The sequence below is a fragment of the Thunnus maccoyii genome, chromosome 1 (assembly GCF_910596095.1).
Source record: "Thunnus maccoyii chromosome 1, fThuMac1.1, whole genome shotgun sequence".
Taxonomy (NCBI): domain Eukaryota; kingdom Metazoa; phylum Chordata; class Actinopteri; order Scombriformes; family Scombridae; genus Thunnus; species Thunnus maccoyii.
The window spans coordinates 20,601,945-20,629,305 of NC_056533.1; the positions used below are offsets into that span (position 1 = coordinate 20,601,945).

The 27,361-nt window shown below is 40.0% G+C and overlaps 1 protein-coding gene across 1 annotated transcript; it reads right to left on the bottom strand.

Annotated features, from left to right (window-relative positions):
- On the bottom strand, positions 1-27,042 carry aldh1a2 (aldehyde dehydrogenase 1 family, member A2). The gene is made up of 13 exons (XM_042408650.1): positions 26,737-27,042; positions 18,556-18,660; positions 18,106-18,246; positions 17,498-17,627; positions 15,630-15,691; positions 14,823-14,951; positions 8,150-8,263; positions 4,329-4,431; positions 3,491-3,675; positions 3,184-3,348; positions 2,885-3,042; positions 1,196-1,270; positions 1-941 (listed from the first exon to the last, which is right to left on the bottom strand). Exons 1-13 carry the CDS (start codon positions 26,851-26,853, stop codon positions 869-871), a joined length of 1,557 nt encoding a protein of 518 aa, XP_042264584.1. The 5' UTR covers positions 26,854-27,042; the 3' UTR covers positions 1-868.
- Between the last annotated feature and the right edge of the window lie 319 nt (positions 27,043-27,361).

Consider the following 27,361-nt stretch of genomic DNA (forward strand, 5'->3'; position numbering starts at 1 on the left):
AGTTTTTACTGAAAAAAACTATGGTCATTTTATAATTTTATAGCATATGATTGTATAAACATAAACATAGATGGACATCAATGAAAATCAGTTACATAACGTTTAAAATATATCTACTCCTCTTGTAGCAGGTGAGAGTAAAATGCTTTAAAGAGGTTCAAAGCTTCACGTTTACATCAGTCAAGGGTTGACATACAGTGTTAAGTCATACAAGCTAAAATATAAACAAAGACAATTAGAAATCAATTTTAATTCTGAATTAACATTTCATCCATTCATATCTGAGGCTGACAACATCAGTGGTCTTGAATGAGCTGACATGCTTGCATAAATTCTACCTGGTGAACCAAGACAAAGACACATGAGGTTTTGACGATCATACCGCACAGTACAAGAAATCTGCCTCCCAACACATGACAAGTTGCTAGTAAAGGGTTGATTGCAAGTGCGGTGACTGAGTCTCTTGAGCATCCAGCATCTAGGGAAGAGGACCGGGGTGTAGCGTCTGGGAGGGGGGTTGTTATTGGGGTTTGCAGTCAAAACAGCCTCCCCCATTGTCTCTGTGAGTGCTTTAGTGTAGTTAGTGGAGGAGGTATATGGGGATAGTTCAGTGGTTGTCAGTTAGACTAGAGACAGTCCACAAATTCAAGGCAGGTGTAGATAGCAGGACAGCGACTGTCTGACTGTCCGTGGCAAGCAAGGTGGAGTTGATGGAGGCACTGGGAGGGCAGCGAGTGGTCACAGCCTGTAGTCACCATGGAGATAACTAGTTTTGATGGTTAATGTGGTTTGCCACCATGGATGGACCGACAAGAGGCGGATCAGTACTGAGGAAGATGCTACCTCCTCCCAAAAACATGTGGCTGCCTTAAGAGTTCTTGGCGACCATCTTCATTGTGATGGTCTTCACTTCTGAGTACTCCTTCAAGCCACTCTCTCCCCTGAAAATGGAACAGGAAATAGTAACAATGTAGCTCATTTTGTTTAAACTCTCGAACTGACACTGAAATACGGCGTATACACAGCTAGAGACTCTCAGCGCAAAAGTACTGCAGTATCTCTCTCTCTCTCAGATGAAGATTTATACAATGTTAAGCAATTTTGGAAAGTGGGTTTTCAAAACACAAGTCAGTATTAGTAATATTGTGGTTAATTGTGTATATTCAGAGGGCAGGCAACCAAGAGTCATACTCACAATTCACGTCCATTGCCAGACATTTTATATCCTCCAAATGGACACTGCGTGCTCAGAGCATTGAAGCAGTTTATCCTAGGAGATACACAAAACATTGATCACTCTTGTGCGTTTGACTCGTGTGATTTGTTATTGTAAAATGGTGCATAATTTTGTCCAAAGCAGTAGTATTAAAGCTGCATTCAGTAAGACTGATGTAAAAATGTATTGTCTCCGGCATTGCTATTTTTGCAACCCTCTGGATTTAATAACATAATTCCATTATTATTTAGCCAACACAGCTGAAAGTTTTCAGTTTGTATATTTGTGCAGCCACACAAAACAAGTGACAGTATGCTATGAAGAATAAATAAAAAGATGAAGTAGAGGATTGCAAATAACAGGACATAGTTTAGAAAGCGGGTGAGCTCTGTGATTGTGTAAGTCTTAATTCTGAGGAAAATGGAGAAAGTAGAGTCCAAATTTTCCCTCCAAGTAACCTTTAACTTAGATGATTCAAAGTGAATAAATCTTGACTTGGAGCCAGTTTACGGAGGAGACCAGATATTAAGAAATGGAGGAGATTTGAAAATACGCATATACATAGTTTTGACAACTGAGGCTGAAAATGAGGTTGAAAAAGTACAGAATTGGTTAAGATTCAGCTTTTGCTAAAAACATAGTGGTAATGCTGTTTTCTATACTTAGTATTTACTGTATTGCTATTACTGTATAGTTATATCATTGGTCAATGGACAATATATAAGAAAGCTGGAAACAACATGATGATGAAGGCAAGATGTATGAAATAGTTTGGTGAATAAGGCATAGTGTAGTGTAGAAAGGTTGTGTGATGTGTTTTAATTCTGAAGGAGCACTGATGAGTTTCATGGGAACATTTGGTGTACAAGCCAACAGAGACATCTAATGATGAGGCAAAAGTTATGACTAAATATTGAATGAAGGACTGACGGGAATTCCTCAAGACGTCACTATAAAAGTATATGAAGATGCAGCTGGTTGTCTGTAGTCAATCCCTAGTTTCTTTTCATTACGAGAAGTGGTTGTTGAGTTCGATAACAGTGGAGAAGAAATACACTTATGAACTGGTGGGATTTGTCGAGGAAGAAAAGATGGTAGGAAAAGAGGCTTGGTCCTTTTCAAAGTACCAAACAAAAGCCTCACAGGGGAAGAGAAGTGGGATGGTGATTGGGCGGCATCAAATATGAAGGACAAAGTAGAGAAACATTTCCTCAGCTAACAGAGGATTGCAGTCAAGGATGATAAGTGGTAAAAAAATCTTGGCGCATGCTGTATGTTAACTATAATTCTACCCCTAGTCATAACCATCTGCAGGTAATTACAAAAGAAAAAAACAATTTTGGGTGAACTCAAGAAGTAACATTTTACAGCCATTTTATTTATACAAATTATAAAATGAGGGTGTCCCTTTACATTTACAACTTGCGTTTTGCATAGTGTCTTGCATCGGCATGTTGCTTCTGATATTTTTATATCCTGAAATGTCTGAGCTGAGGACAGAACGTGAAAAAAAGGAAGGAAAACATTTCTTTGTGGCTTGTGTAATGATAGTAAAGTGGCACGTCGCCAGTTTACAGTATCTGGATGCCAGAGTCTGTAATGGATGATACTTCCCATATGAAAAATATTACTGATTGCAGCTAAAGAAACACAGCAGATGAAACTCACCAGACGGTGCCAGCCTGCATGGCTGTGGATATGGTCATGGCCTTGTTGATGTCATTGGTGAAAACAGCAGCAACCAAACCGTAATCTGTGTTGTTGGCCCTTTCAATCACTTCTTCAATAGTCTTGAACTTCATGATCTGCTGCACTGGTCCAAAAATCTGTAAACAGGTCAGAATATAGGCCATTACTGGTCATGTATAAAAAGATGCATTAAAACTTATCTAGTATGCCTTTTCACATAAGCACACATGCATTAGTTGGGCTGCCGCTATCAAAATCCTTGTCAAATATCCTTGTACCTCCTCTCTGGCAATCCGCATGTCGTCCCTCACATTAGAGAAAACAGTGGGCTCAATAAAGAACCCTTTCAGGCCCAGGGCTTTGCCTCCACACTCCAGCTTGGCTCCTTCACTGATGCCACTCTGGATAAACTCCAACACTCGATTCTGCTGCTCCCGACTGATCTGTGGAGGTGAAACACAGAAGACCGAAACATTTTGAAAGTGAAAGAAAAGGGGAGGTACTGCAAGTGATGAAAGAAAACAGAGCTTTTGCTCCAACAACTCTGTAGTTTCATGAAGCAATAGAATTGTTGTTCTCTCTCACTTGTGGACCCTGCTCCGTAGTGGGATCGAAGGGGCTGCCGACTGTTCTCCTCTTGGCTCTCTCCACGCTCCTCCGAACAAACTCCTCATATATGGGTTCCTCCACATAGATGCGAGAGCCGGCTGTGCAGCACTGGCCTGCATTGAAAAACACGCCCTGGTGGGCCTGTTCTATGGCCAGATCCACTGAAAAAAAAAGTTAATCAATAACTAGATTAAACTGCTTGTTCATTCTAAAAATTGCCCTGTGGAAACTAGTTTTTATAAGGAAGAAGCTATTTAATAAAGAAAATTTACAGTGAAATAAGGCAGAATTTAATGTACCATCATCCCACCTATGTAAAAAAAACCTCATCTGGTAAAAAAAGTAATATGTGTAGTGTATTGTTACAAAATTTGCCCCGATATTTATTGGAGCTATCCTGTGCAAATCTGATACCTGACACCTGAGAGACAGGACCCTGCTGTTGCGTACGAAGGGGTACGAATGGACCCCTGTGATTTATGGGTCTCGACTGAAGCACCCGACTGAGTCAGGGTCCATTCTCCTGATTTACAGGCCTTAGGGAGCCCCTCTCACGGCTGCTGAAAGCATTTGAAAGCCTCAGCACCCCCAGTTTGGTGAGCCACTTAGAATTTATATGAAACCCATCCATCCACAGGTTTTCATAGCACTACAAAGCTTTTGAATATTTTGGGATTCTCCATGTGTGTATTTCCACAGATTGAAGTTCCTGAGAACAGGATACGTAACTAAACAAAACAGTGGTAGTGGCGGACCACCTAGTAAGGGTGACAGGTAAATGGTGGAATGACTAAAACATTGCTTGAAAACTTACAATCAGCATCTGCAAATATGATGTTGGGATTCTTGCCTCCCAGCTCCAGCGTCACTCTCTTCAGGTTACTCTTCCCAGCTGCTTCTTGGATCAGCTTGCCGACCTAGCAAGGAAACAGATCTAGGGTTTACTCATGGAGATGCAGGCCTGCGGCCAGATCAGTAAATCAGCTGGAGCCATTAAATAGCCTAAGAGGATGGTTAGCTCCAAACAGGGAATGCACCGGCAGGCCAACTGAAACATGAGTTCTGCAAACACACAGAATGAATATCTATTACAGGTTTTTGGAGACAGCAACGGGAAAATAAAATTATGTTTCAGCCAGGAACAGCATCTGATGTCTACCAAAGGGCAGGAAGAACTGACCACAAGGTGTGTGGGTGGTGGCCTGTGATCTAACTGACTGAGGGAAATGATGTTGTTTGGTATGAAATGAGTCTGGTGTGTCAATATGGAAGATGACATGGGATTTTCTGTGGTTTCCCTTATCTTCGAGTCATTCCTATTTCCACTTGACTTCCTGGCAAGACTGGTGATATCACATAAACAAAACAGAGACTAATTAATAGGAAAATGATAAGACTTTTGGGGAAAATGAATCACCGAAGAGAACCATACACGCAGTTCACCAAAACAGCCATACCAGTGTCTTTTAGAATAATTATTTTTTTAAATAAGTGAAGTTTTTGCTAACCATTTCTACGTCCATGCTGGAGATTTTTTGTAATGTCTTTGTCCTACTGCTCCAGGCAGCCATTGATATTCATTCATTTAGTATAGTAAAGAAATAAATTAGCAGACTCTTGAAGCTTGTTTATATTGTGTAATCCATCACAGAGAACATCACATCTGGATTCACTGTTGTCAAATTAAAATGATATGTTATTGTGTCATAATTTTGCAGTTTAAGAGAAGGTTGATTTGAAAAGTCTGCGTTTCTTTACCTGCTGATGTTAATGCGACTACACATAAAGATAAAATGAAGCCAGACTTGATTTGTGCGATCTATTATACGAGAAAGTTTGAAGAGTCTGATGAAGTTTCAAATGTCATAATCATAATACTAATTGAGTGAGGCACTTTTATTCAAGATATTTGAATGTTAATATTATATACAATACCAGTGAAAAGTTTGGACACACCTTCCCATTCACTTGAATGAGAATGTGTGTCAAAATTTTTGACTGGTACTATATATTCACATAATCACATATTTTCCCTGGTGAAAAATGGCGCATCAGTTACAACTGCACCGGAAACAAACTGTTTTATTTCACCCATTGACAATTTAAGGAAACAAGATTTTGAGAAAGAACTGTAGAACTGTACTATATCAGAAAGAACTGATATTTTTTCAATGTCATGAAATATTGCATTAACTCAAAAGATAACAAGTGTGAGAAACCCCATACACCTCCCTTACAACCCTACACCCTAAACAAGTATTCATCTTCCTGTTACTCATACAGCCTGTTTTATTTTCCAAGAGAACAGACAGGATAAAGCGGAAAAATACCCATTCTATGTCCAACAAAAAAAAAAAAAAAAAAACCTCCAAAATGGAAAAGAATCTTCTTCTCTGGCTATCTTAGAGAAATACAGTATAGAATACAATAGAAAAGCCTGCTGCGCTGTGATGGTAAAGTACCACAGCTGTATAAAACCAACACAACACTTGGTTTGGATTCTGTGTGTCTGAATGTGTTTTGTGTCTGTCTTTGATCAGAAACACAAAGTGGCTGACTAAGGGGAGGTTGGCGTGTGTTTATTCAGGGGTAAAGGAAACATGCTGAGCTGCTAGACTCCTCCGTGAGGAGTCACAGCCACATGTGAATCAGTATGAAGATGAGTTGGGGTCCTAAAATCCACCTGTAGCTACGCCACCACCTTCCACCCTGTGAGGAGATGCTGTGATGGCTAGTATCCCCCACCGCTGCTACTACAGCGTGGTGACTCACTGTCTGGGCATCAGCAGGCTCTTACAGCACTGGCTCATTCTCTCAGTAATTGATTCCAGATCACAGGAAACAACAGGAAAACTAGTAAAAAAAAACAAAAAAAACTGGGCCACTCACAAAGGAAATGTTCAATCAAGACGAAATGATAAAACAAAGAAGATGTTTGCGTTAGAAGGTGCATTTATGCTAGCTTGCATGCACACTGATTGGGTGTGTCTGTGTGTGTGTGTGCGTGTTTGAGAGACAGTGACAGAAGAAATATGTTTGTTTTGTATTATACTGTGCTGGAAAACCATTAAGACAAAATGTTAGAGCCATTTGAAAAAAAATCATGCTCAGCAGGTGTAATGTTTACAATGTTCACCATCTTAGTTTAGCATGCTAACATTTGCTAATTAGCGCTAAACATCGCAGCTGAGGCTGGTGGGAATGTCAGTACTTTAGGTCATAAACTAAAGGATTGGACCAATTAAAATCTGACCTGATGCTGCTGCAGGGATCACCAAAGCTATTACAATTCATGCTGAGGGGGACATGAATGTGTGTACCAAATTTATAGTAGTCTATCCAATAGTTTTCGAGACAGTTCACTAAAAACCTAAAAAATATCAACCTGCTGGTGGAGCTAGATGAAAAATCAGTGGATCACCATAGTCAGTGGGATTCATCTTCTGGGGACCATGAATTTCTGTACAAAATTTTATGACTATTCAGCCAATAGTTGTTGAGATATCTCAGTCTGGACCAGTGATGGAGTGACCCACATAGCAATCCCTGGAGCCATGTCGCTAAAAACCTTTTTCATTGTGACATTTATGAATTCACTGATCAACGCGACTGCCACTACAGATAATTTGTACATCACATATCTTATGCTTATGCTCAACTGATGGAAGTAATGTAGGATACAAAAATATGTTGCTCCCTCAGTCTGATACTCACTCAGGTTTTAAATTAAGATAAATGAATCTCATCATGCTGTCTAATTTTGCTTTCTTTAGTTTTTGGCTCCTTATCAGTGAAAGTAATCTATGATTTCTATGTGTGGATTTATTGGAGATTGGTCACAACACATATAGCACCTGTACAGTATACACACTGCGTCTCCAACACACCACCAGAGTCAAAACAGACATCTCCATAAACCACAAGTCTAATCCAAACATGACATAAACCTGGCTCATTTACCAAAGATACATGTGAAATACAAGCTGGTCACATTAAAATATAAATTCTGCATTAGGATTGTTGTAAATTGTTTTACCAGAGGGTTTAGTTTGCATTTAGAAATAACAGATGTTTATAAATGATCTGCAAAAAAGGAATCTGCTGTCACTCTGGCTGTTCCCTCCGGCCTGAGGAATGCGTTCGGACGGCAACACCTCCAAGCACTCAACACCTAACATGGTATGTCCTTGACAATTTAGCTTACCATTAACTGCTTCCCAGTCCTGCAAACCTACAAGGGTTTATCCTGTGTGTGTCCTGATAGTAAGTCAGTGTAAGGATGTTTGTGCGTGGTGAATGTACGTTAATACAGCAGAGACAGCGGAGGGAAAACAGAGGAGGAACTGTGCTTTCAGAGAGATGTGTTTGTATACTCTTGACAGAGCAAATATGTGCATGTGTGTGAGATAAAATCAGAGCACCCTGTCATGGGGAGTAATGACAGGGCACGCAGCTTACAGTATGTAAGACCCCATTTGTTTGTCATTTAGACTTCAATACAGACTCACAACGTCCCCTAATTACCCAGGCTGCTCTTATGCTCTGCACATGTTGGTCACTGTGTCAATTCTGTTAGCTGACAAAAGCGAACAACAGGCAGCTGCTGATCTGTGCCACTTTATCAGGGAAAAGTACCTCAGTTGATCCTGTGAAAGCCACTTTGTCTATGCCCATGTGCGAAGCAATTGCAGCTCCTGCCGTTGGCCCGAATCCTGGCAAAATATTGATGACTCCCGGTGGAAACCCGGCCTGTCAAAACAATATGAGAGGAAACAAGCTTTAGCGGAGATGACAGCAGAGCCAAGCAAAACCACAGGCAGTGTGGGGGAATCCGGACCCAACCCAACCTCCCTACCAGCAGAGAACGGAGAGAACATCAAAAAGAAGAAGGCAACAGACAGATAGTCTCCAAAAAGAGGCGAGGCCAGAGAGGGCAGGGGGAAGACAGGGAGGATGTGGACACTGAGATTTGTAAAACATGATTAGGTTTATCTACTCTATAGTACCATGTGATGCGCTGCATTATTCCCATCTTGTCCATACTTACTTGTTAGTTTATTCCTACTGTACACAAGTGCACTCACTAACCCTGGTGCTGCACAGTCAAGTCAAGTCAAGTCAAGTTTATTTATATAGTACATTTCATAGGACAGGCGTAGACTCAATGTGCGTCAAGGTAAAAAGCAAAAAAAAAAAAAAAAAGGGCAAAGATCATACATGACAAAAACATAGAAGATAAGAAGGTATAACATATATAAAAACATTGAAGATAAGATAAAAACATAGAAGATAAGAAGGTATTACAATGACAAGGGAATAAGATAAGAAGGTATTTTTATAATTAAAAAAGGAATAATAACAATAATATTTATTCTAAACTAAAAGTTTTACGTTCTCCACATACTTTAAATCTAACTAACTTTAGTCTGCTTTTAAAAGAAGATACTGTTTTAGCGACCTTAGTTCAGGTGGTAGAGAATTCCAGAGAGTAGGACCATAATGACTGAAGGCACCATGAGCTGATGTAGAATTTATTCCAGGTATTGTGAGACCTTTGCTTGATGATCTAAGGGATCTGTCTGGTGTGTCCTCAGTGGGATGTCAACAACGTAGGAAGGAGCTAAGCCATTTATAGATTTAAAAACAACAAGAAGTATTTTAAAATCAATTATTTGGTTTACTGGCAGCCAGTGAAGAGAAGTTAGGAGTGATTTGTTCAAACCTCTCTGGCTGCAGCTTTCTGAATGAGCTGGAGTTTATTTAACACCTGCTTTGTCAGTCCAGCAAAAAGTGCATTACAGTAATCTAGTCTTTTAGAAATAAATACATGAACCAGCTTCTCAGAGTCTGACTGTGACAGGAAAAAGGGCAGGTCTAGAGAAATATTCATGGGGTAGCAAGAGGACGGTATGGAGACTTTAAGAGGTGGCAGAAATATATATATATGCTGATTTAATTGCAAACAATCACATATATCAATATTTGCCTGGAAAAGCCCTTGAATGAAAATGAGTGGTAAATGAGTAAATGAGTAAAGCATTAAATAGAAATATCTAAAGGTGGCATTATAAATCAATGATGTTTTATTTTGTATTATTTCTAAATGTGTGTCTTTTTTCATTGAACATAAGCCCATCATTTAGCCTAAAATGCGGCCAGAACAGTTTTTTACATAATTTAACACATGCCTATCACTTAGTCTTTGTTGCCATATATCCAAGATATCCAGTGTTTATCCAGTATTGCTGATTAAATGGCAAAAGTCCTTTTCTCTGAGCTTCAATTTGAAAATATGGTGAAAGTGCAAACTCTCAGCTCTCAGGTACAAGTTTTGAATGAACTGTCACTGCATTGGTGACTAATGTAACTTGTGATTTTAGTGCTTTCTACACTGGGTGCTTTTGTATGTTGCACTGGCATGACTGATCTGAAATCTGGATATGTTTGTCTGCACAATGAGCAGTTCCAGAGATGTTGGTAGCTGCAGGCAATTCAGACACTTGTAAGCACCGGTGAATATTTGGTTTTAGTCAAATTTAATCCGTCCCTCACACAATCAAACAAACATCTGTGGCCATTCTGTATTTCTACTAGTGTAAGTTGGCAAACCAACACACACATTTAGCAGGAAAAAAAGCCATCAGAAGTCATTGTGTGCGGCCAGGACTGGGAGAGGCTGCACAAAAAGCTGCCAGGGCCGGGAGCAAACGGAACTGCTGCCCGCTGCAGAGACGACTAGTGGCAGCTGGCTTCATTTCTTGCTGCATTCACTTGCACTCGGACATCGGAGTTTTGCTCTTGTTAATTTCCGACCACCCACAACTTTATATATATATATATTTTTGAATTAGATTGTCCAAAATTGGGGTGGCCGCTGGGGTGGCTAGGCATTTTTTAGCCCCATGCCACCCTGGTAGATCTTCTTGGAGAGGAAGCATCTAACTTTAGATATATTTCTGAGATGATAAAAGGCAGTCTTGGAGATATTAGATGTGTGCTTCTAGAAGTTAAGATCCAAAATCACACCTAAGTTTTTGGCATGCTCACAAAATTTTACTGACAGGGGAGTTAACAAAGATTGAATCTGTTGCCTCAAAGCCTTGGGACCTACTAAAATAATCTCTTTTTTGTCCTCATTTGTGGCCATCCAATATTTGATATCTGCAATACAATGGAGGAGGTCATTCATTGGGTTAAGGTTGTTGGCAGACACAAATATGTATAACTGTGTATCATCAGCATAGGAGTGATATGAAATATTGTATTGCTGAATGATGGACCCAAGTGGGAGCATGTACAAGTTAAACAGCAAGACCAAGAATTGGTCCACTACCCTTAAGGAGTCCATATGGGATGCAGACTTCAAGTGATTCAAAGTTACCAATAGAAACAGAAAAAGATCTTCCAGTAAGATAGGAAGAAAGCCAATTAAGAACTGTGCCTTTAAGGCCTAAACAGTATTCTAGGAGCTGAAGAAGAATTATATGGTCAACAATGTTGAAGGCTGCACTGAGGTCAAGAAGTACAAGAATAGAAACTTTATGGTTGTCTGAGCTTATTCAGATCATTAACAACTCTGACCAGGGCAGTTTCTGCACTGTGGTTAACTCTAAAACCAGACTGGTATACGTCAAACAAATTGTTATATGTTGTTACATATGAAATTGTTGGTATACAACATTTTCAAGAATTTTTCCCAGGAATGGAAGGTTTTAGATTGGTCTGTAGTTCTCAAAAACACATGGGTCAAGATTACTCTTTTTCAACAGTGGTGTTATAATAGCATGTTTGAGACCTGTGGGGAAAATTCCAGAGAGTAGGGAGGCATTAACAATCTCAAGGACATCATCTATCAAACAGCTGAGAATATTTTCAACAACTTAGCAGGCATTGGGTCAAGAGCACATGTTGCAGAGTTAACTGCTGCACCACTTCTTGTAGTTCACTACTTTGAATAAGAACAAAGTTGGATAGAGTGTGGGCAACATGGCACTGAGTTAAGACTGTGGAAGAAGAGAGATCACATCCACCAGCAGAGGAAGCCACAATATTATTCCTAATATTGTAAAATATAAAGTATGAGTCAAATTCATTACATTTCTCTGAAGAATGGAGCTCAGCAGGTATCAACTGTATAAACAGAAACTTAGAATTATTCATATTTCCAGTAATGATTTGAGAAAAGTAGTGCTGTCTAGTTTTTTGGAAAAAAATACAAAATTGATCTGAAATCCCTACATCTAGAGTGCACTGGAATTACATCAAGGCCTTTTGAAATAACCAGGTCAGTTATGAGTAGGCCCAGCAGTGTGCTATATGAACTCAAAAGTTGATAACGTGTCAGTAAACTGGTTAGCAAAATGGTCTGTGGTGTTATCAATATGAATGTTAAAATCACCAGAAGAAAGAATTGAGTCATACTCAACAGTAAGTTTAGATAAAAGTTCACCAAATTAAGGTGTAAAGCCTTTTTAAGCTTTGGAGGGTGGTAAACTGTGAGCACTAGACTGGGATATACAGACCTGATTACCAGAGTTAAATACTCAAAAGTAGAGTCAGAACCAAATAAGACACTTATACATGCTAAAATATCTGATAAAAATAGTAGCAACACCACCACCCTTCTTGTTAGACCTGGTACAGTGTGAAAATGAAAAATTAAATGGTGATCAATTCTTTGTTATCAGTTTCATCAAGCCAAGTCTCAGTAAGGAGAATACAATCAAGCCTGTGAGATCTTATAATATCATTAACAATGAAAGTTTTTTTTAGTGAGGGATATGACATTGAGGAGTGCCATCTTTACAGAGCTTGTAGAATAAGTAGCAGAGTGGCAGAGTCAGGCCTAGGATGGCTTGAGTTTTTCAGCGAATGTGTTTGAGAGTCACAGCACACAGTGGCAGGACCCACACTGTTAGGGCTGGATGTAATAGTGGGAGACACAGAGGTCTGGATCGGGCCTTGCTGTGGTGCATGTCAGAACGAGTTAAAAGCTATAAACTGGATAAAATTAGCAGTCAACTGCTTTGTTCCTTTTCTATTAGGGTGCACACCATCTGTTGAAATCAAAATTTGAGATTAAGTTTTTTAATCAGTGGTGGAGACTGAAGAGTTGAAAACAGTTGGAATGGGGCCAGAAATAAGACAATGTCTTCCCAGACTCTCAGTTGTGTAACACAGGGACTCCACGTCAGTGTGTAATTTGCTGGAATTTCTAGTCATGACGTCATTTGTTCCCACGTGCATTAGAACAATATTAACAGTGGGATGCAGGTCAGTGAAAGTTGGAATGAGTTCAGTTAGGTCGACTACCTTGGCACTGGAGAGACAATAGGTGATAGCACCTGGGAGAGTTAAATGCCAAACGACAGAATCACCAACTATCAAAATTTCTGGATTGCTCCTTACCACACAGCTGTTGTAGATGACTAGTTTCAGCATCACACAACGCTAACCATCAGTGTTAGTTTAGCGTTGGATTTGTATTTAATACACTATATACTTGTATTATCTTTTCTGTATATTATGTCAACAGTCTTAGCTTCACTATATACAGAGCTTTGTTATGATTTGCCCAGTGCTTTGTCTGCCAGTACTCTTTTGTAATGTGTCAGCATTGATATTCAACCTCCTATTGTGTTTCAAGTTTTGTGTCTGATTCAAAAAGTTTGGTTCAGTTTAGTTAAAAGATTCGTAGTCACTGACTATGTAGTTTGTTCACTTTTTTCTAAGCTAAACGACCACATCACCATTCAAATGCACTTCAGTACATAAAACGCTAATTCTGTGTTCAGTAGCATGTTCAGTCTGTTTCTAGTTACATTCAGTTCAGTGCAAAACTAGCACTATACCACCACTGTTATAAGGTTAATAGTTCATTGCAGTGCTTGAAGTGGGCCAGTACTCACCACCTCTACATCTTACTTTTTGGTGTAACATGACTTTTTCTTGCACACTGGCACTTCTCACAAGTTGCCGGTACTCTTTTCTGCCATCTCCATATCAGGTTCTCTGGATGATTCATAATGGCCCTAAATAAACTACATTATCTGGGGAGCGCTACCATATCTCTGTCAGTGGTTAGTCTAAGTAACGTTATATTGACCTTACAATAGTGTTGGCCTGGCTCCAAAAGCGCACAAAGAGAACACGAACAAAGTCAGATGATGACACACTTCGAAGTCAAATCCTACCCAACCAGTACTAAATGCAGGCTGGGAGCAGCAAGCTAATGTTAGTGCCACTCCTAGCAGCAAAGAGCCTGTTGATGTAACGTTAGCATCAGCAAAAATACCTGCTGTTACCGCCATCGCTACCACAGCCAACTACAATGTTAATAATAATGTCAGTCAAGATGAATGGCCTGACTGTCAAAGGATCAAATGCTGTATTTTTTTCTACCAGAACAACTGGCTGGTTGTCAAAGACAAAAAGATTGGGTGCAAAGTATGTAGTAAAGTTACATTGCTTGCTGCTCAGAAAGAGCAGGGACTGAGGCTGTCAACTGAGTGGAGTGGGTGTTTAATTTCTGTCTTTGGTAATGACAAAGTTAGACAACATTCATTGTGTAAGAAAATCAAGAGACTCCAAATCCCACTTAAAAGCAGCAGAGATTGAAAAGATGGCAGCAAATGAAATGAAACTCACAAGAAAATTCAAGACATGCACAGGGCTGAACATGATACAAGTTGCCGATACGCACGCCAACATGTGAATAAAGGGAGTACTGGCACTTTTTTTTTTCCACTTCAAGCACTCCCACGTTGGGATTGTTTCTGGGACTTTTGCAATTAAGCCTTTAACCAGGAAGTAATGGACTGTTACATACTGTATGTCACCGATGAGCTAACAACGGTGTGCTCAGTCACTAGTGAGGAAGTAAAGAGCTATCTGCTAAAGGCTACTGATTCAGTTAATGACAATGGTGATTCAGTATACTCAGTTTGTTTTGAAGATTCTGTGTTAAATATTTATTTGCACATGTACTCAACCTTTAGCCCTAGCTAATGTTGGTTTGTATTAATCTAAGGGTCAAGATTGGGATTATAGAGTCTGTAAAGATGCACCCGATAGACAAGTGACACTTTGTTAAACATCTGTTTTTTGTCACCTTGTGGTTACAGTAACATTAGACTATCCAAATAAAGTGTTGGCCAAATTCATAGTGAACACTGTGTTCTTGGCAAACTGAAACCTGTAAGTGATTCTGATTCAGTTAGTGGAGTATTAACATTTGACTATCCAAATAAAATCTTGGCAAACTGCCCTATGAGCACATTGTGGTTGGCAAAGTGATCCCGTCATTTACCTCCTTGATAAGAGCTGCCATATAGAGGCAGGTGAGCGGCGTCTGCTCAGCAGGTTTGAGGACAACAGTGTTTCCACATGCGAGTGCCGGGCCCAGCTTCCATGCTGTCATCATCAGAGGGAAGTTCCACTGTGGGCGTACACACACACACACACACATGCCGGAAAAAGACATCATGCATCTGACTGACACGTTGGGTGGTCACAAGTCAAGCTCAGTAACTCATCGCTCTTAAGTCACTTACTCTCATTTTCACTCTGTCTAAACATAGTCAAGTGAGAAAATGTTCTCGGCACTTGTACAGTATTTTCTCTTCCCACAGTATTCTGAGAAAGCAGGGAAATTGCAACACATGTGCAATAGACCCATATCACTGTACAACACACTGGCCTGTGTTATTTCTGCTTTACACAGGAGCCCATGGGGCTCAACACAGAACCACACGCTTTCTGCACTCTTGCACAATCAACAGTGTCTCTTTCTCCTTGATCTTTTACTCCTTTCTCACCATTCTCCTTTCCTCAAACTTTCCTCTTTTCTTCCCTCAGTTCACTATTTTGTTTCTCACTTCTCGTTCTGTATTGCTCAAACTCACTGGCACCTTCATTTTTGAGGCTTACCAGCAGGATTTACCAGAATAAACAATGACTGTCGGGGAATTACCAGAAAATGCAGAATGTAATTCAACAAACAGGCCAACATTTTCTTTTCAACTCTGCCTGTTCATTGTTATCTGTATGTTTTTTTAAGCTTTTATATCCATTTGTATCCATCATGCATGTCACTTGTAGGAAGGGTTATACTCACAGGAATAATTTGCCCACAAACTCCAATGGGCTCATGTCTGGTAAATGTTAGATACTCTCCATCTGTGGAAGGCAGACGAGCACACACACACACACACACACACACACACACACACACACACACAAACACACACAAACATCACACACAAACACACACAAAAAGAAAACTTGGTTATCTAGCTTTAGTAGTTTTAAGCTTGAAAGTATCTGAAAATGACTTGAAACACATGAAAAATGTCACCACTCGATACCCCTGGTGTTGTTGACTCAACATGTTAATTTGTAAATGAATCCACACGCAACATTCCTGGTTACTTTACCCTAGTGAGAGATTACGTTTCGAGCCTCCAACAGCACAGGCATGTGTGTAACTGTTTTAGGTCATAGAAATGGGTGTTATGCTGGAAAGGTTTGCTCATTCCTCTTGCATTACTTGAGTAAAAGGAGGTGCTTACTGAGGGTGTGCCATGCTTGTTCATTCTCCACAAATGTACTAAAAACAATTGATATTGAGAAATGTGTGTATAAATTTGTTACAACAGCCCTCAGCTGATGAAACATTGCCTAATGTTGCATTTGGACTGGAATGATCAATGGTGGATAAAAAGCCAAAATATCTTTTTCAATGGGATACAGTGAAACTGTGACAGTGGACACAAAACTCTCAAGCTTTTTCCATGATCCCAAAGTGGATGTTGGCTCTTTCAAAACTGTTACTGTGAGATTTTCAGGAAGAGCTCTAATGTTCCTTTTGTTTTAAATTATGACACCTGCAAATGACTTATATTTAAATTTGGAACATGTAGCATAAACTGGATCAAACTGTGTAGCCAATGGTGCTCAACATGATGACGCTCCCAATTCATTTCACACTGTCTGTGATACTCCATAATCTTAGTATGATGTGCAAGTCGAATAGATGCTGAGGGGTTGTTGACCTCATCCTGACAGGTGAACAAATACAACCGCTGACAGCCTTACATCATACAGGCTGCAGGAATCCCCTTGTTTATTTTCTGTGAACGTCTACTAGAAGAATAAAGCTTAAAACCAAAGCCCTGGGAAAAAGCTCACCGTGGTTGGTTTGGCAGCAGAGTACAAGAGAAGCTTTGAGAGGGACAATACAGTGGTATCAGGAGGTTTCCCATGTCCTCTTTCTTATTCTATTTTCCTTTTTTTGTGCTGCCTGTTGAAACAGACAGCCAACTTTCCCCTCTTCCTCCCCCATATTCAACCGATTCACTGGTGGCAGCCTCCTCAGGACAATAAATGTTTGTGTTTGGATTGATTTCCAGTTTGATACCTTACTTTGCTGAGCATGCTTTTACTACATTTTTTTTTTTGTCATTTAATAAAATAAGCCACAAATCAGTCTGTGTGTGGGGTCTTAACACAAAAAGAACTTTGCCAGAAAAAAATAGACTTTTAAATGAGCAAAACTATGATTTAAATCATGCAATTTCTTATCCAAGATTAAGTTAAGATTTAGAGTTTAACAAAGCAAACAACCTTTGATACACTACAGTCACACTTTGATTTGTGCTCCAACAGTATTGCAATTTGATTCTCAGCCAGGTTTAAGGCAAACTTGCTGTTCATCATCAGCTATTATCACCTACTTATCTTTTCTTTTCTGCTTTTGTTTGTTTTGTTCATTTATTTTCACACTACATCATTGAAATATACAATGTAAAAAAAGTCTAATTGAACAGGTTAAAACACAATATCTTTGTAAGAAATTCTGAATTTGGCATTTGGCATTTTGAAAATGCAGGTCAGAGTTTGTTGACTTGGACATTGAGAATGCCACAACTTCCAAAACCTCTCTTCCCATCATCCGTCTGCCTTTTCGTCTATTTCAGATCTTACCCATTGGAATAGAAGTGCCGTGGATCTTGTCTGCATATCCAGCAAAGTATCTCAGTGTCTTTATGGTTCCTTGGAGGTCCACAAACAGGGTGGGCAGAAAAGGTTTCCCACTGTTCAGTGACTCAATAGTCTGAAAAGAGACAGGGGAGACGTTTGAGAAATATGTGATATAACCTTGTGATCCTCACATAATTCCATACTGTTCCAGTGTTTACACACTCCCATGGGTGAAACGTGAAACTATGATAACACTAAACTACAAATACACCCCCTCAGTTACATGTTCTCCTTAAGGCAAAGCAAGTTTATTTGTATTTTCAAATGCAGAGGCAACTCAAAGTGCTTTGTGGGAGACATAAAAAGCATTAAATGACAAGGGAAACCAAAGTAAATAAAAAGTATACTAGTATACAGACAACTGACAAAGAAATAATGGTTATAGGCTACTATAAGTTCAGTGCAGTTACAGTCCTGTCATAAATAAACAGATATATAGTGTAATAATCCAGTAGACAAAAGGATTTATTGTCATTATATCCATGAGGAGGAAAACGTAACCTCTCTGAAACCTAATTGATTCAAACCAATCCCAACATTCGTCCACTTACTGCTAGATAGACGCTGTCCCTCTCCACCAGGTCAGCCAGTTTGGACAGCAGTCGACCTCTCTCAGATGCGTCCATCCTTCGCCATACAGAGCCCAAAGAAAAGGCAAGGCGAGCCGCCTGCACTGCTTTATCAACATCAGCCTATGAGGAAAATGGGGAAACATGCTAATTATCCAACCTTAACCAATAAACAGGTGTATTTTACTGAATCTCGCTGAAATAAGAAAGGCCTGGAAAAACTGCCTAATCCCTAAATTATAATAAACTGACCTCATATGGCACTTTTGCTTTTCTTTATTATTTGGACATAAATACTTTCTACGTCGTGTATATCAGGCTGTAGTCATAAGATGAACTGAATCTGAATTTTCATTGTGAAAGTGGATGCAGTGAGATAACCCTGTTCACAAAAAATGGCAGACAGAAGATCCTGTTCTGTAAAGTAATTACCTTCTCTGCTTCCTGGACCTCACAGATCTGCTCTCCAGTAGCCGGGTTGTAAGCAGGGAAGACCTTTCCACTAACAGAGTCCTGCCACTCATTGTTGATGAAAATCTGCAGAAAAAAAGAGACAGTTTTTAGTATTTTAGTAAACAGAGAACAGGAATGTAAAGTCATGGGTTTGTATGAGTTAAATTCACATATGGATTATTGCAATTTTACAGATTGTATTAGATTTTTAAATGAACTGAGCTTGAGTGGAGATCATAACCCTTTATATTCTTAAATATTTATGTTACATTAAGTAATCATATCATTACACCATGTTGGCTACAGTGGTGTGCTTGAAGTTGAGGCTGTGAAAGCCTAACAACCCTCAGGCAGCAGTCCCAGCACATCCAGGCTCTTGTGTAAGGGATATGGGAGAATCTCTGGAAATCTGGACAGAGATTCCTGCCTGTCCAGCATTGCTCTCTGGGGAGTGCTCCACCATCCAGACAAAGGGGTGGGGTGTGGGGGGTAGGGGGTGGGGGGACAGATAAATCCCTATCAGACACCAGACCCCCACCCACCAACCCCCAAGCACACAGACACACGTTTCACAACATCACTGCTCGTTTACGAGATCATAAAACACGTGCCGCACTTGGTTTCTGTGATGCGTTAAAGCAAGTCTTCCGTTAAACAACCACCTGGGATTCCAAACAGGACATATTCAGTGTCTACTGAGACCACAAGAAAAATAAATGTTTACAGAGTCACAAAACTGAGAATTATGATACGTTATGAAATATCTGAGAGGAGGAACATGTGAGATGCAAGGTGTGATTTGAAACTGCAAATATATCTTACGCAACTTAAGTTAGATAAAAAATCTCTTTCCTCGCTGACATGTTTAGATCCATTAGGCAGACTACTCACACACTGTTTTTAATGGCTGTCAGTCCGTCTGATAGATAGAGTGTAAGGAGAACATCTGTTGGCACAAATCTCTCTGTGTATACATATGCTCTTACCGTCCTTCTACTTTAGAGGAGTTCAAATGCACTGAGAGCAAACCTGAGAGCAGGGTTCAAGTATCCCACTGGCCTAACTCTCCAACATGTTTACCTCCATAAACGCCGGGCTTTAAGTACTATTTAATTGGCTGTAAACTCTTGGCCGTGTTTACTTTCGGGCTGGTATAAAATGCCAGGGAGTCTGAAAACTGTTGGGAGTCAGCAAACACATTGCTCTGCCTGCCTCCTCCTCTTCATTCCCACGGGCTCATGAGGGGGACTCTGCATATGAATAACTCAGGCATTTAAGGTGTTCAGTATCTGTGTGTACCACCTCACAGAGCCATACGTTACAGACTCATTCCTCTCCGGTTCCTTTGTACTGGTCACCCCCACACCATCCCCCACACACCTACACACACACACACACACACACACACACACACACACGCAGATAGACAGACACAGGCCAGAGTGGCTTCTCTCTCTACTATTCTCACGCGCCTTCCATCAGAGGCCACCTTTAATCTGCCGCTCATTAAGAGCACTTCATAAAATTGTCAGTAACGATAAGGAGCAGAGGGCCAGCTACAAAAACAGAAAGTCCTGTAGAGCACTGAATTAGTTTTTAAATTTATAGGGGCCACTGAAGTGGGGCGCCCTAAATCAGAGGAGCCCCCTGACAGCCTCAACAGTCTGAGCAAGAATGCAGACCATGGGTAGCTTTATGCATGGCGTAACCCCTCTCACAAGACGCTGCTAAAGGAGAACGGATGAAGCACGAGAACAGTGGAGCAGGCCGCCACCTAAATCATGGCGAGAAAAGGACAACTGTCAGCCGCCGTTTGGCTCGGCCCTCTCTCTGGGCTCGGACTGGTGTTAGACTTTTGTCTCGTTCCATTGAGAGACTTGATTAAGATGACAGGACCAAGTAGTAAATCAACTCTCAAGGTTTCTTAAAATTGCTTTTAGGATCATTTGGAAGAGGGGCAAAGAACACAGGAATGAAAAAACAAGTGCAAGGGTGCACATTTTCAAATGACAAATAGTGTTTTCTTTCCCATTCCCTGCGGGGTCGTTACTATCACTTCACATGATGGTTTCATGTTTATAAAAATCTGCACTGCCAATGAGCACTAAGAAATAACTATCCAGAGACTTTAGGCTTGATGACAACATTTTCAAAATAAACAGTTTTCTACTCTTGCAATGAAGCCTTTTACAAGGGGACGTTCATAATTTCACTTTTAAAGTGAATCTTAGTATAAATCATCTTAAATAATCAAGTTTTGTACTGCTGCATTAATAAAAAGAAACATAAAAACTGACATAAAAGCACTGATGTGTGATGCCAGACACGTAATGAGGAGGCCTGATGTGGATGAGAGCTGAGCAGTAAGCACATAGGTCAAGACTTTCTGCATGGGCCGCAGGGCAGCTGCAAACATTTAGCAACTCCCATGCTTTTCTGCAAAAGCTGTCAATCACATCATCCAGAGAGATCCGGGCCTCGGGGATAATGAAAAGATGAAACATTGTGTACACAAACATGTGTAAAAGTGTTTTTGTTCACAGCACGTTTCAAATCAGCGCTAGCTTGGCAATTTATTCGTATTAATACAACATTTGAGTGAGTTTGGCACACACACCGCAGGTGTCCCGAACATCGTCGTTCATCCCAAAACGTTTTATACACTCTTATATAAGTAATGATCGGTTCACCTTGCGCCTTGTAAAATATGCAGATGTTAATATCTTTTATTTTCTCGTGTTAACTGAGGTTTGCGTGATTTTTTATTATAATTCATTTTTTAGGAGTGAACTGTAATGGGAAGGAAGAAAAGCCAAAATATTTTCTGCAGCCAACAAAACATCTGTTTGGCTGCTTGTTTCTTCTCACAGTTCAGATGCTTACGGCTGAAGGAATATGTAATGGTACACAGTTTTGTCTTTTTTTTAATAGAGGGGGGTGGGGAGGAGTGGTGGGGGCGGGAGGTCGGGTGAGTTTCTGTGAGTGAGTGTGTGTGTGTGTGCGCGCACGCGCGCACTAGGGTTTATATATGTGTGTGTTTATACACAACACGCCAAGATTCCACAGCCAGACGAATCCTACCCGGGCACCTGCAACACTCGTCTGCGCAGGAAGTTTCATATCCTCTGCTATCACAGGACCTCTATTTCCTTTCTGGTTCTGGATCGGTTTCAAAAGTCTTATAATTACTACTGTTACAAGTGAGCCGAGAGCATGTGAAAGTGGAGACCAGGTGGTGTTTTTTTCTCCTACTTCTCTCCACATGTCTGACACCATGGAGCCTTCATGTTTTTCATTCACACACCCACAGACAATGCCACCCTGCGCTCTGGGGTTTGGCAAGGGCGACCTTGCTGTCACAGACTGGCAAACGTCTTTGTCTCGTCAGTGTGTGTGGGCAAGTGGTTAAAGTTGTTCATCCTGACTCAAAGGTTACGTGAGAAAAACAAATTTGACTAACACTGTAATAAGAAATAACTTTTCTTTTCTTTTGTGTCAGACACTTTGTCTTTAAAACCCTTTTCAGGCTTAAACGATGCTAATTTCTTAATGCATCTTTTAAAACCCAAAACTGAGTTTTAGACTTTTCAGTGGGTTTTTACAACTGAAAATCAACTGTTTGACAAAGTTTTTGGACAGATACATATGCAATAAATGCATTATTCAGACACAATATAAATATTATTTACCATGCTAAATATAGCAGAACTTGATCTAAAATCTTGAGGAAATGTTCAAATTGCTAAAAGATTACAATTTAAATTTCATTCATCAACAAGAAAACAGACCTCGCCTCTCGCTACTGGTGTTTTTTGTAAACATCTGAGGTTTCATGGGTTTCCTGTGTACCATTCTTTAAATCTCAGGTCAAGGAAACGTTTAAAGAACATTTATTAACGTTGTTTTACTCGTGGTATCAGTAGACAAAGAGGAAGTAATTTTTAAAGAAATGTGCTGCTTTTCCACAGACAAATAAACATATAGAAAAGCACTTCTGTCTCTGTGGTGTCTCACGCTCGCTGGGGAAAGTGCCTATTCCAACAGATTTATGAAGCCAAGTGTTTTTCATAATGACACCGTAAGGATTTACACGTTCCTTGTCAAAAGGGCTGCAGACTGAAGGTACGGAAAGTTAACAGGGTAACCTCCCTGTCACTGCTCTTCCTTAAACAGTGATTAAGAGACAGGGGACATGATGTTGACGCGTGTGCTAAGATGATAATTTACACTCACTGCACAAGTAGGCATTTCACACCAACGGACATATTAATGGCAGTGCACACTTACCCTGTCACAATCAAAGAGATGTGTTTTAGAGAGTATGTGGCCATGTGTGTGCGAACAGGGAAATTGTGTAAGCAAAGGCGGAGAAGGGGGGAGAGAGTTCTCGCTGTGCTCGTTGTGATAAATCATTTAGTTGCACAGTATCCCCTAACTTTGGCTCTGTTTGATCTTGATCGCAGTAAGATGGTGGTTTTGAAGTGAAAAACTCCAGAACTGCAGGTCAGACTCTGGCGAGGCAGGGCCACTAACCCACACAGTGAGACAGGGTCATAATTTACACCCTGGTGGACAGCACCTAGCATCGGGGAGCCCCAAGCCTCCATCTGTACTATCTCAATCAGTGACAGATTGATGGAGCCTCTTATTCATCCAAACTGAGTGGATGTCTCTGCTTAGACTACTTTGCAAACACGCGGGTCTTCGGCAGACAGGTTCTGCACAGGTTCCTATGGTGAAAGTGCTCTGATGCTACCAAGAGCTAAGCAAGTATTTTATAACCGTTGATTAGATTAAGAGATCTGTAACTCAGACTGTGAACAGGGATGTTGAATTTGATCCCTAAATCTGGTTCTTGTTAGTTCTTTATACACGTAGCACTATTATTTATGTTAATAAATGTTATTAATTGCAACTGAAGCTTAACAAGAACTTGCGTGGCTCACTTTAAAAAGAGTTTGCAAAAGGTTCCATTATATTAAAATGAAGGGCAAAACCTGTACTGACTCTTCATTTGCAGTTCACACACACACACACACACACACACACACACACACACAAACATTTTATAGACTGTCCTTTCAAGTAAATGCAGCCGAGCTGTGCTTTTATTTCCATTCCTATAAAATTTGTCCCACTAAGTGTCTGGTTTAACAACTCATTATCACTGAACGGTGTGAAAAACCACTACGGCCAGAGGTATCATCAACTAAAGAAAAGTACACGTTTCTCAGTTTGCTTTAACTAGTCTCTCCTCTCCACTTTTGCCACAAGTGAAAAACATCAATAAATAGCTATCATGGCCCTCTTATTTATGGCTTCCTTTGTGGTCCTATCAACCTTTAAACTGTTTCTGTCTTGTAACCCAGCTGTTGGAGCCTTCTAGCGATAGAAATGTGGGGGCTGGGGATACGACAGCCAAGAGAAAGCTTTCCTCCTCATGGTTTTTGCTAGAAGAGAAAGGGTGTATGAAAACTACCAACTCTGCTTATCGGGGATATCAACAAAAAGTTGACGTAACTACAATTAGATATAGATACACACGGAGGGAAGATAGCTTCACTGATACAATCTTACAACGTATCTTTGAAGGTGAGCAGTTCATGACTGAGTGAAAAGGACAAGGGGCAAACCTCAATTGCAATAATCCTCTTTTATCACATGCTTCTCTGTTAGAGAAGCAACCCTGTTAAGTAACAATACTCTATCAGCCATATCTATGTTTCCAGGGTCGCTCAGATGTAATCTTTGCATTGCAAAACAAAGTATGGTGCTTTTTTTTGTGCACAGTCATGCTGACTCAATAACTGAAATATTAGAATTTTTTATGTAAGTCGACGAAAGCTTAACGTTGCCTTCATGTTTCAAAAAATGTTGTATATATTGGAAAAAAAACCCCATAAAAATCTGTGTGGAAGGATGCAGCTCCATCCACAAGCCCTATAAGCCAGTGAACAGTGTTGGCTGTTTCCCTTGCAGTCAGTGGGGTGGAGAACAGGAACAGGGTGTGAGGAGAGCCCACGCCAGGGGTGCCCATAAATCAGGGCCCTTCTGCCCCCTATGTCCACCAAACCAACAGGGACTGGATGATCCAAATTCCTGGGGGTTAATTCACCAAGTCGCTCCCTAAATTTCCTCCTGTATACCGTTGTGTGTCCTCCCCTTTAACTAACACTCTGCACTGTGAGCGAATGGAAAGCTTACAACACCACAGAGTCTATGCAACACGTAACGTCCTCTTTACGGTGCTGCAGCAGAAACAGCAGCAGCGTGCCCTTTGCACTTAAAACACTGAGGTATGTGTTAACACAGAGCAATTATAGCACTGAATGAACTTACAACACGCTATCATTAATCTGTCTTCTATGAGACGTGCCCTTTAATCTCACAATCATAAAAACACTTGTTCTCAGCTTAAAGACCGTTTCAGTAGCAACAAAACTGCAGTAGGCTACATCCTGGCAGCTAAGACTGATAATGAGACCTCTAACTAAGGATCACTGTAAACATTACAAGAATCCCACAGAGGAAGAACATACAAGGCCTAATGATTTACATTTTTAAACTTAAAAGACTTCAAAGTGTCCCAGTGTGTGTAAAGGTAAAAAGCTCTATCGAGACAGTGCAGAGTTTAACAAACGAGCCGCAAAACAATTCATATGAGGCCTACTTTCAACAAGTGTGTAACTGGCTCAACATTTGTGGGTCAAGAGTCACATTCAAACCACAAAGGCTCAAAATCTATAACAAGTTAATACAATTAAGAATAAATTATGTTATGGTATATTTACTGTACAAATGTTGGAACACTTAATAAACTAAAATGTATTTGTGTCCAGATATTTTTCTTGAGGTCTCTCTGAAAGCACATTTCTTTAGTAATTTCTGAAACATGACTTGTTTCATGACTCAAATAAAGTTCTTTGTTTGACTCAGACTCCTTTCTCCAGCTGTTTCTGCATCCCTCTTCTCCCACCCACACACTTCTGACTGGAGGGTGAGCCAAAAAAACTGCCCTGATACTACATTTTCTTTTCTGGGGCAACATGCATTTTAACGCTAAACAATGTGTTAATTAACTTTGTATTTCTTTTTATGTAATAAGGAGGCAATCCCAGATTTTTTTTTTGTGATCAGTGATGCCATTAAAAGAAAAGACTATAAGGCTACACAGAAAGGATTTTGGTTGTATTTGGTTCAACTTGATGCCTCATATGACTGACAGTAATCTAACTTTACAACTCAGTGAAAACCACTCACAAACTACTGTAGTGAAACATCAACTATAATCATCAGTGAAAAATTAAAAAAGAGAAAGATTTGCTTGTTGCGAAATTTAAATTGTAAGTGTCCCTTTAATTAATGTTCTTTAATTAGGCAACTTAAATTGTAAAACAATTGTTATGACTTCTTTATATGCAGTTACCTGAAACAATGTAGATCCTTAGATGCAATATGTAATAATAACAAAAAAATATTATAATAATAGTAAATTGTATCCACGTGACCCTGTGTGTTATATAAAATGTAGTTTTTGTTGGTCTGGAAAGACATTTGGCTGAGTTTAATCCTAAAACAGTCAAACCATGACACGCCCTTTATTAAAACGTTATTATTACGGTTATTTTGCAGCACGTGTAATTATAATCAGCCCAAATTATGGTCACAATCACTCTTAATTATGATTTCATTTTTGGTATAAAGGTCTATGCAATGACTCACATCTGAAAATGTAAAAAAAAATCAGTTAATTGTTTTAATCAGTCACTTCCTCTTTCACCACGTAAAGTTATACCGGCCAAGAATTTGATATTATTTATAAAATATGTTATATTTGTTATCTATGTCTGTAATTTAACTGATGTTGTCCAGTATTTATTGATAATTTAATGCTGATCGACGCTGAGCACGTGGACGCGGAAAAAAAAACCTGATCGGGGACTTTTAAAGCATACAATCATCCGTTTATCAGCTCTGTGCTGGAAGTTAGAAAGTTTTGTTCGGAGAAGTTGTTGATAGTGGAGTTACAGCTGCTGACACACACAACTAGCAGTTCGCAGATTTCTAACTTTTGGTTAACATCAGACTTTCGTCGAGGTTGGAAACTAGTCCGTTACGAGCAAAGCAAACTTGAGTCGGTCGATGTACAGAGAAACAGACCTTGGTGTACTTGATCTCCGGGTTGGGCACCGGCGAGGGCATCAGCTGGAGGGATGCCATGAGAGCAGCGGGGTCGCTCTTCACCTCTCCGGGGATCTCGATCTTACTGGAAGTCATAACTGCCGTCTCTCCGCTCGTCTGCTGCGCCTCTCGGTTTTTTCCAACAGATATCTGATTAGGACTTTGGGTTTCTTCCTGGGTTTATAGCCAGGTGTCAGCCGCGGTTCATTTTCATTGGGCAAAGAAAAGGGCCGTCCTTTAGAAAATTAAATACACACATTTACATAAACGACCTCAGCCATGCGTGTTAAAGGAGGAGAAACACATCCACCCCACCCACCACCTCACTCCCGGTGCACTCGGTTTCCCACTGCTTTCACCCTCCAACAGCTGACGTTTCTGCGGTAATTCATAGTTTATCATTGACAAACAGTCTCCTAAAACCGAACACACTGTCAAAACGGAAAGTCTCAGATTACCAAAAGAGTTTAGAAAGGATAATATGTTAGTCACAGATATCTGAACTCAATAATGATAATAATTCAATATGTTCATGCATATGGCTTTCCTTTTCTTTGTTTATGTTTTAAATTAGGCTACATATGATAGCCTATAGTTGTTTTGT